Source organism: Podarcis erhardii (genome assembly GCF_964252035.2).
Source record: "Podarcis erhardii genome assembly, chromosome: 5".
Classification (NCBI taxonomy): Eukaryota; Metazoa; Chordata; class Lepidosauria; order Squamata; family Lacertidae; genus Podarcis; species Podarcis erhardii.
In genome coordinates, this window is record NC_138509.1 from 51,376,412 (window position 1) to 51,385,916 (window position 9,505).

Sequence of the window (9,505 nt, forward strand, 5' to 3'; positions counted from 1 at the left end):
TGGTTTTTCCCTTTGGCATAAATTCTGTTGCCAAGTTAGGGTTTTATTGCGAAAAATAAAAATCCTCTTTTTACTGTAAGGTGATATTGACCTTCACACATGAAGGCAAATTGGAATACATTCCATGAAACATTTTTTATTACTCCTCTACACTAGTTCCTCAGTACTAAATAACTTTGTGGATCTAATATCTTTTATTTAAGAAGTGTGTCTGTTCCATTCATTTAAATTATTCATAACAAGCCATTGGTTTTGTAAAGTAAAAGCAACATTGTTTTTTTAAAAAATATCTAAGCACATAATTAACACTCAAATTCTGATACATTGGCTTATTTTAACATATTACAGAATCACAGCCTTCATTCTCTGTAAATGCAGAAAAATCTTAACACACTTAAAGATGCAGTGATTTGACATTTGTCACTGAAATGTGACTATTACACAAAATTAAATGAGACATCCTACATGTATTTTCAAAGCATAACTTTCTTCTGTGTAGTACAAAAAAGACCCTCCTCTCTGTTACTGTAGTTGATAGGCAGAGATTGACTTTAAAAGCTTGAAATTAGCTTTGAGGACTTGGACGATCTTTTAAACTGCTTATACTTTCATCTGCATTTTTGTATGTTGTTTGAGCTGTGAATCAATTAGTGAATTTCTGATCAATACTCTCTGATTCATTCATTTATAGAAACCCTGTTCCAGAGAAAAGAACCACTCTACCATAGAGAACTGCTGTTATATCTCTGAACCATCCCAATGAAGCCTGTGCCACCTTGGAGTTCCTTTATTTACTAAGTCTTCATGAAAATTCACCAGCTTTTTAGCACAAATTTATCCTGATGGACCCATTTTTGCAAAGCAATGTCGCCACCAATACAATGCATTTGTGTATATTATTTTCACTAATATATGCTTTTTGATGCTTATTTTACCCTACTGTTTGCATTTTTGCACACATTATTTGATTGGACAACTGCATTGCAAAATTCGGAGTGTGAATTTTGAAGGATTTCAGTTATTATACTGTTTTGAATTACTTAGGTTTGCCTTTAAATAGTAACTGAGTAGAATTTCTTCTCCATCCCTAGTCCAAGAAGTTGGACTGTTTATTTCTAAGGTTAGTAAAGGTCTCGAGCTGAACAAAGTTGTACCATTTTGTATATAATATAGTTTTCAAAAAGTACAAGATGACAAATAGAAAATGATGGCCCAACCTTATATTTTAATGTGTCATTCCAAAATAATGTAAGGATTGATGCTTTTTGTATAAACATATTTTTCATAGTATGTGAAGGGTGCCTCAGAGAAGTATTACATAGTTTTTGACATAAATTTATTCCAAACTCTGTTAACTTTAATACAGGAAGTAAAGCACATCCCTTTCCATAACATGTAATAAATATTTTATCTCCTATTAATTCATTACTGCTTTTGCGTCAGACTTACCAACCACCAGAATATAATGTTCAGTATTCTCCAATACATGTCTACTCAGAAGTATGCCGTATTGAACTCGATGGGACTGACTTCCGAGTAGACATTTATTTACTTATTTATTCCCATTTAGGAATCATTTCCTGTGAAACATCTCAAAGTAATTGAACAATAGAAACATCAGTAATAGAAATATATGTAAAACAATTTGATATATAAAAAACAAATTCAAACAATTTCCTATAAAGACAATTTCAAACCCAATAGGTTATATTCAGTGCTGTTGTTCTGCTAGTGCAGATTTCTGTCTGTGAAACCAAATTTTCCCCTCCTTCTTTCCCCTACAGTGCTTACTGCCCCAACCCCCAAAATCTGTTCCAGAGGATTGGAAGATCCTCCAGAGCAGATTTTGAGGGCACCTGAGAAAGGAGAGAAGGGGAAATCTCCCCGGGTTGCGCTGGATGCAACCCAGAGCAAATACAGCCTAGAATAAAAAAATCTCCACTTAAAAGAGCAGTTGAAAAAGGACATGTATAAGATTGTGCTGTTAATTTTCCACACTGCCAGCAAAAGTTTCAAGTCTTATTCCACCAGAATCAGTGGATTTGCTAAGCTGCTTAAAATCAAACCTCCAATTATGCTTCTTGCTCAATTAAGTTATAGCCGCCTTAGCTATATGATAGTGCACATGTTCTGAAGTATTTGCCACAAAGGGAAAAGAAGAAGTTGTATTGCTTACCAGCTTGCTGGTCAAATGACAGGATATAAGAAAGCTGCAAGAGAAGAAGAAAAATGGACATGTATAAAGCCAACTAAGTCAGATTTTAGGCACTGCCTGGGAAGTCCTTTTAATAAAGCTGCTCCATTTGGAAATTGGATTATCCTAAACCCTTCCTCGTTGCTCAAAGCAAATGCATTTGAACAATGCAGACGGTAATACTGTGCAGTTTTCAAGGACGAAGTTGCACATTTATTTATTTAAAATCGTCTCTATGCAGCTTTCTCTTAACAATTTTAAAAGCAGCTCACAAACTCAACAAATACTTTATGTTTTGTGGAGAATCTCTGCTGGACAATGGATAGATCATTTGAGAGGGGAGAAGAGAGACAGATTTAGATTTCTAGGGCTCTACTTCTCTGAAATGCTTTATAGTCCTACCCATGAATAGTGAATACTAATAGTGAACTCATTCTTTGAGTGCTGATTAATTCAAAATGACACTATCCACAAACAAGGGGAAAGTATCAGCACTAGATCTGGGGAGAACTGCTTAGCCGGGTATAATAAATACATACACAAATGAAATAAATGCAGTAAATAAATACACAAATGCAATAAATACATACACAAATGCAACTTTAAGGAAAACACCTTAAGGAGGGGAAGAGCCACTGCCAGATAACTACAGTTTCCAGGGGGCCTTGGGAGAAGAAATAACTATTGGGCTTGTTTTACTCTGTGTTATAGTAAAGGTAAAGGGACCCCTGACCATTAAGTCCAGTCGTGGCCGACTCTGGGGTTGTGGCGCTCATCTCGCTTTATTGGCCAAGGGAGCCGGCATACAGCTTCTCAGTCATGTGGCCAGTATGACTAAGCTGCTTCTGGCGAACCAGAGCAGCACACAGAAACGCCGTTTACCTTCCCGCCGGAGCGGTACCTATTTATCAACTTGCACTATGATGTGCTTTCGAACTGCTAGGTTGGCAGGAGCTGGGGCAGAGCAACAGGAGCTCACCCCATCGTGGGGATTCAAACCGCCGACCTTCTGATCGGCAAGCCCTATAGGCTCTGTGGTTTAGACCACAGCACCGCCCGAGTCCATGTTAAAGCCACCTAGAATGCTTAACTGCGCAAGTTAAGACACCTACCACTTGCTTGCTACTCTTGTATATAAATTCAGCATGCTCCTGAATATATATAACCAGTATTTTACTATTGAACTACAAGCTAGTACACATGCCACCATTTAAAGCTTGCAATCTTTCATTTGCTTGTCCATTTCTTTTTTGCTTGTTATGTTCTACGTAGCCAGAAGAGGGAGGGCTTGTCTTTCAAAGTTTGAAAGGAAACAAAAAATAGGTACTGATACTGTATTTCACAAAACCAATTGTTTCTGCTATCTAGCATAGCTAGATACTGCATTTTTATTAAGGGACAAACATGCTAAACACCATAATTGTGTATAATCTTGTATAATATACATGCTAATTCTGTAAACAGCTGAGACAACATTCATTCTGAAGTTTGAGAGACTTTCGGGAGCTTTATTTTAATGCACTATTTCAGGAAACCAATGACAAAAACACTTAATTCAAAAATGCAATGAACAACTGTTTTCAGAATCATTTTGAGATTCCTGAGCCTATATTAATATATTGGAATTTTATTTGAAAAATGGTTGCAGTTCAAAATGTCAAAACTTGGAATTATCTTAATTTCACCTGACAACATGCGGGACGTTTTCCAAAGTACAGTGCTGCTCAGGTAAAAAGAAGCCAAAGATTACAGAGAATAATTTGTACCCTAGAGAGTTTGGTGTATTTTTGTTTAAAAGAGCCTGGAGGACGTAGGTAATGAAAAATAACAATACTCCGAGCACCTGGAATTTGGTGCTATTTCATTCATTCATTCAGTATATTTCTATCTTACTCCTCAATTCTAAAAATGTGCAAGGTGGCTAATGGGCCCCCTTAAGCTGGAATGGGTGTGACATAGAGACTCAAGGTGCTCTGACCTCTATGGCTGCACAAACACCATGCCTCCCCCCAAAAAAAATATATCCTGGGAATTGGAGTTTACAACTCACAGGGGTAGAGTTCTCAGCACACTTAAACTATCAGTTCCCAGGATTCTTGGGCTAGGTGTGCTTTAAATGTGCATTAAATGTACAGTGGATATACAGCCTTAGAGGGCTGCTTGTCCAGTTAGATTATGGCTATGCTGGTAGAAAATTGGTCTCTTTGCTTGTTTTGGGGTCCTGGTAAATGCTCAAGTTTTCCATGTTCTGGATCATGCCATAATATACAATGAAAACAGCAAAATTAAGAGTTGTGTGCTGTAACACATTCACCTGTACACGTGCAATCAAATTCCCCTAGTATAGGTCATTTCAGTCTGGAACTACAGTGGTGCCTCAGGTTACAGACGCTTCGGGTTACAGACGCTTCAGGTTACAGACTCCGCTAACCCAGAAATAGTACCTCGGCTTAAGAACTTTGCTTCAGGATGAGAACAGAAATTGTGCGGCGGCAGAGGGAGGCGCCATTAGCTAAAGTGGTACCTCAGGTTAGAACAGCTTCAGGTTAAGAACAGACCTTCAGAATGAATTAAGTTCTTAACCCGAGGTACCACTGTATAAGAGATGAAACCCGAAAAGTGCTTAAAAGTCTGCCATACAAAGCAAAGAGAAAATGTATTTTCATAGCGACCGAGGAAAAGAAAAATGGAAGTAAGTTTCACCACAAATATTTCCAACCTTTTCATATTTATAAACTGCTTAAATAAAAACAACAATTCCACACTGCTGGGGAACAATAAGAGAGAATGGCAAAACTGTAGGTATTTCCAGAGGGATAGCCATGTTGGTCCTTCTCCCCCCCCCCCCCCGGCTGTTGGCATTAAAATAAAACTTGCTGTGCCATTCAAACACAAGTTCCTACCCACAGAAGTGGCTCAGCAGATGCTTCACAGAAGTTGTGTTGCTGTTGCTTACAGGGAGGTAGCAAGGAAGTGGCCATGGTGCAAACACACTGGCAAGGCCATTCCAGGGTTCCTGCTGGTGCCTTTGCACCATGCTAGCCTCCCTGCTGCCTCCCCTCCCTTTAAGCAGCAGTGTTGGGAACTAGCATAGCAGTTATACCCCACCCTATGAGCCACTTCTGCCTGCCTAATATACATAATTTTTAACACATTATTTCATCGGAGAACTGCATTACAAAATTCAGAAAAGTGTGATGGTTGGTTGTTTCCTTTAAAGCCATACAATGACATTCTAAACAGAGTTTCAAAGGATAGTTGGTTTTTCTTCAGGTATTGTTTCAGGGGCTGCAAATTAGGTAAAATCAAAATACAACCAAATTTCACCACCAGTCCCCTTCATGTGAATGAGGCAGATGCTGCAGTAACATTACAGTGTAGCCTTGAGCACCGAAGCACCTTTTTCCTGCTTTGCTCAACAAATTTAAGGCTTAGAGACTTACTTTGGGGGTGACAAAGAAGCTGAAGAATCAGAAAATTACATAAAAATATTGTAGAATTCAAAATAGAGCGAAACATTTATTTTTTTTAAAAATATACTGTAAGTAGTAGCACCTCCAGGTTTAAGGTTCTCTCTCACACCCTATCCCAAAGTCAGACCATTTAATTTCATTTTACGGCAAGAATTTATACCCTTTTGCACCATTTTAGCTGAGCTTGCATACTTGGTCCCTTTGACAGGGCAGATTCCATTTAGACAGGGACAGCAAAGCCTGTTGGGTTACAGCTCAAGAGGCAGGCCTTCCGATGAGCCTGACACAAGATTTCTGCATCATCAAACCTTTTGCTATCTGTGCTGAGAATGCAGGTTATGCAGCTCGACTTAAAGCTTATGGAAGCCCATTAAGACTCTTTAGCTGTAAGGGAACTCTCATGCTTCAGGGCATATGCTGATTGCCTTCAGGGGTCAGAAAGAATTTTTCCCTCTATAAGAGATCAGTGCAACATTTGCTAATGCATCTAGCTAAGACATTTTGCAATCCTGTAGCTTCAGGCAGACCCAGACCCATCCTGTAAAAAGAGCATATTGGGTTTCCTTGATCAATGAACAATGCTGAATTGGCAACTTGCTTCCCCCCTCTAGAGACTAATAGGTTACAATGCAGCAGAACAGAAGACATTTTCTCGCATGCACAGAACAGATGCCTGGCAATCGTTTTTAAAGAGCAAACTCCTTTTGTAAATGTTTGCAGCCAACTCTTAAGCAGTTCTACTCAGAAGTAAGTTCTAAGTTCAGGGCTTAGTTCCTAATAAGTATACATAGTGCCAATTGTGTGCAGGCTAAACATGTGTCTGTCATGTTCGCATAGCAAGTTTTTGTGTGTGTATGTCTATACTTAACAGAAAAGAAAGCATGTAAGGAAAGGAGCAAAACCTGCCTCTTTTTCCTCTGCTGTACCTCATTGCCCCAGCTTTTAGGCTTTTTCTACATGCTTGCAACACCACCTCTAGTGTCAGAGCCAAGCTGGTCAAAAGCTGCTTAAAAGCAGAGAAATAAGAGAGGAGATGGTTCTAGATTCTGCTCTCCTCCACAACTGTGCACTTCTTATTGTGTAAAGAGTTAGATTCCCACTGCTGCTTTATATCTGCTACATTCCCCACACATCTGGCTTGGTCCTGAGAAAACTTGACATTGTTAATGCCCTGTGTGTACTATAACCTTTAACCCCAGGACGTAAACCTATGACTTTTCTTGGATTAAATGTTATGGACTGTTGGTACTGTCAAATACATTCAGGCTATATACTTCCTTAATTCAGCAATGGAAACATCAATATTATTTAGTCAGTGACTGCATTCTCTTGGAGGAGTAGTTGGGTGGGACTGAAACTGGGTGGATCAAATGCAAACACCCTCCTCCCCCCACTCTCCCTATCCCACTACCACCCATTAAGTCAAACACCTATCCTCTCTTTCCCATGCCTTCAGGCACAAACACCCAGAATATATACACACTGTTGAGATTTCCATTCCACCTTAAGGAGCAGACATGGAACTGTTGCGTGTCACATGTCTGCTTACATTCCAGCACAGTATGCTGGGAACTTCCATTGTGTGTATAGCTTTTGCTTCTTTTTCTTTCTCTCTGAGAAGACAAAGAGAGATGACATGTTTCTTTGTCCTGATTTATGATTAATAAATCCGTAGTTGTAGTAGGCTTCCACAAGCCTCACGCCTATTCTGTGTGCACAGTTCACTCTGCTGAAATAGTGTGCCCTGGCTTTGAAGCCTGGGTCGCTGATGTACATCTGAGTAGAGGCTGATGGGTCTTTGCCGTGGACAGCTAGAAGGAGATGACTCAGCTGGGGTTAGCCAGCTGGCCTTGCAACCCTCTGCATGCTGACATACATACACACACAAACAAAATGACCCAATTCACCTATCATCCATTCATTTTCTCTCTCATCCCCCTCCTCTCTTACATGCACCCCTAAGTCAACTTGCCCACACAGTCATTGTTTACTGCCTTCTAGACGGAACTTTCAATGCAACCCTACCCAGAACATGTCACACACATACTCCTAGATCACAAGGTCCCCCAGCACACAATAACATTTAATATCTGAGTTACATTGGCAACAGATGTTTTCTCACATCTTATTTGGAAAGGGCCTCTATGGCCAAGAATATAGTCAGCTTACAACATATTTGCCATCAAGTGATCAAAACACATTCCCGGCAGGATTTATTCCAAGAAATTCATATTACATTAATTACAATGAAATACCATGTTTTATTAAAAACTATCCCGCTGCATATTCTGCTGTGCTCTTTCTCTGTGATTACTTTGCATTTTAGCAACATTAATTGATTTTCAGTAAGAAAAACCTATATTTCCATGAATGTTGAATTCCAGACAGTGGTTGATCAACTTTTTGGACAGGAGTGAACAAAATTATGTAAGATGCACCTTGTAAAGCAAGTAGCAACCTACAATTTGCATAAATTATTGGAGGTGGCATTCACAGATACAGATTTTGTTTTGAGGAAGAAAGAAAAAGAATCATGGAAGAAGCAGGAACAGAAAATGCCAAAGCTGGAAAATGTGTTTACTAATTTTACATTTTTCAAGTGCTGTGTCCCTTTTCCGACCTTTTCCATGTTTCCACTGGATTAGGAACATATTTCCCCAATAATGTTATGATAAATGTTAAATCCGTAAAATTCTACTATGTATCTTCCTTGGTTGCTGATCTAAAGCTCAGCTTTATGAGCAGTCTGATATTCTTCTGACATGAATTCATCAATCCACATTAAATAAGTTCTTTAAATAGATATACTTACACAAACAGTTGCTCTTCCAACAAAGACAATGAGGGGAAGAATCGACAGACAGACAAAAGAGTTAACCATCCTTATTTTCACACGGCTTCCCCCCCTTTTTTGTGAACAAGCTTTTCGTTCTTTCCAATTCCCCCCCTGGTAAGTCAATCTAAATAGTTAGAGAACAGGTTTATGCCTTGCAAATTATTAACTACGTTTTCCATTTTGATTATCCTGATCCAAGAAGTACTATTGCTAGAGAGTTTCCCAATCTGAGCTTTCTCTATGGCATATATCAAGGGACAATGCAGCTGTTTATTTATCAACCTTTATTCTTTTTCATCTGGATTTATCACTAGTTTCAGTCATCTGACTCCTACAGTGGGAGATGTAGCAGGTCCACGGTAAGATATAAGAGTTGCTTCAAGTCTTCATTTTTCTTTGGGGAGCTAAATGTCCTTGCTGTCTAAGGTCGTAACCCAACCAAAATTAAGCACATATTTTATTAAGTTATTGTTTTTAAGGCTGCAATCCTACAGCCAGCTGATATAACGAAGAAACATTATTTATTTAATATTTCTATTTATAACTCAACCTTCACAAAATGGCCCCAGGGTGGAGCACGTATATCATCAAAACAACCATTAAGACATTATTCCAAAATAAAAAGAAATGGGATAAGTGCAGCTCTGCTGGAAGAGAGGAAAATCCAAGTTTAGGATGACAGCTACACCGCCAGGGTGCCCCCCACCACACCCCAATGCCTGAAAAGAACTCTACAAGTATACATGCCCCTTTGCTGGTGGTGAGCATACTGGGGCATTCCAGGAAAGTGGGTATGTCAGGTGTGGTGGCAGATCCACCGGATCCAACACCCTTCCCAGTTTTTTGGTATACCCATAAAATTGGCCTAGAACTCATTAACACCACCACCCCCCGCCGCCCCAAAGTCCATGGGAAGAGAAATTAAAAATCCCATTCGCTTCATCCCTGGCTGCAGCAAGTAGGCAGACTGATAGGCATGGTGATTCTCCACCACAGAATCTC

At 39.3% G+C, this 9,505-nt stretch overlaps 1 protein-coding gene across 2 annotated transcripts in view; it reads right to left on the minus strand.

Moving 5' to 3' along the window:
- HABP2 (hyaluronan binding protein 2) overlaps positions 1-8,606 on the minus strand; it is a 34,415-nt gene extending 25,809 nt beyond the window's left edge. For both annotated transcript variants that reach the window (XM_081863085.1, XM_081863086.1), the window contains exons 1-2: positions 8,480-8,606; positions 2,177-2,210 (exon numbers count right to left, since the gene is read on the minus strand). In XM_081863085.1, coding sequence (XP_081719211.1) covers positions 2,177-2,210; positions 8,480-8,548 — 103 coding nt within the window. In that variant the 5' untranslated portion in view covers positions 8,549-8,606. The remainder of the gene's footprint in view (positions 1-2,176; positions 2,211-8,479) is intronic.
- Positions 8,607-9,505: the final 899 nt, after the last annotated feature.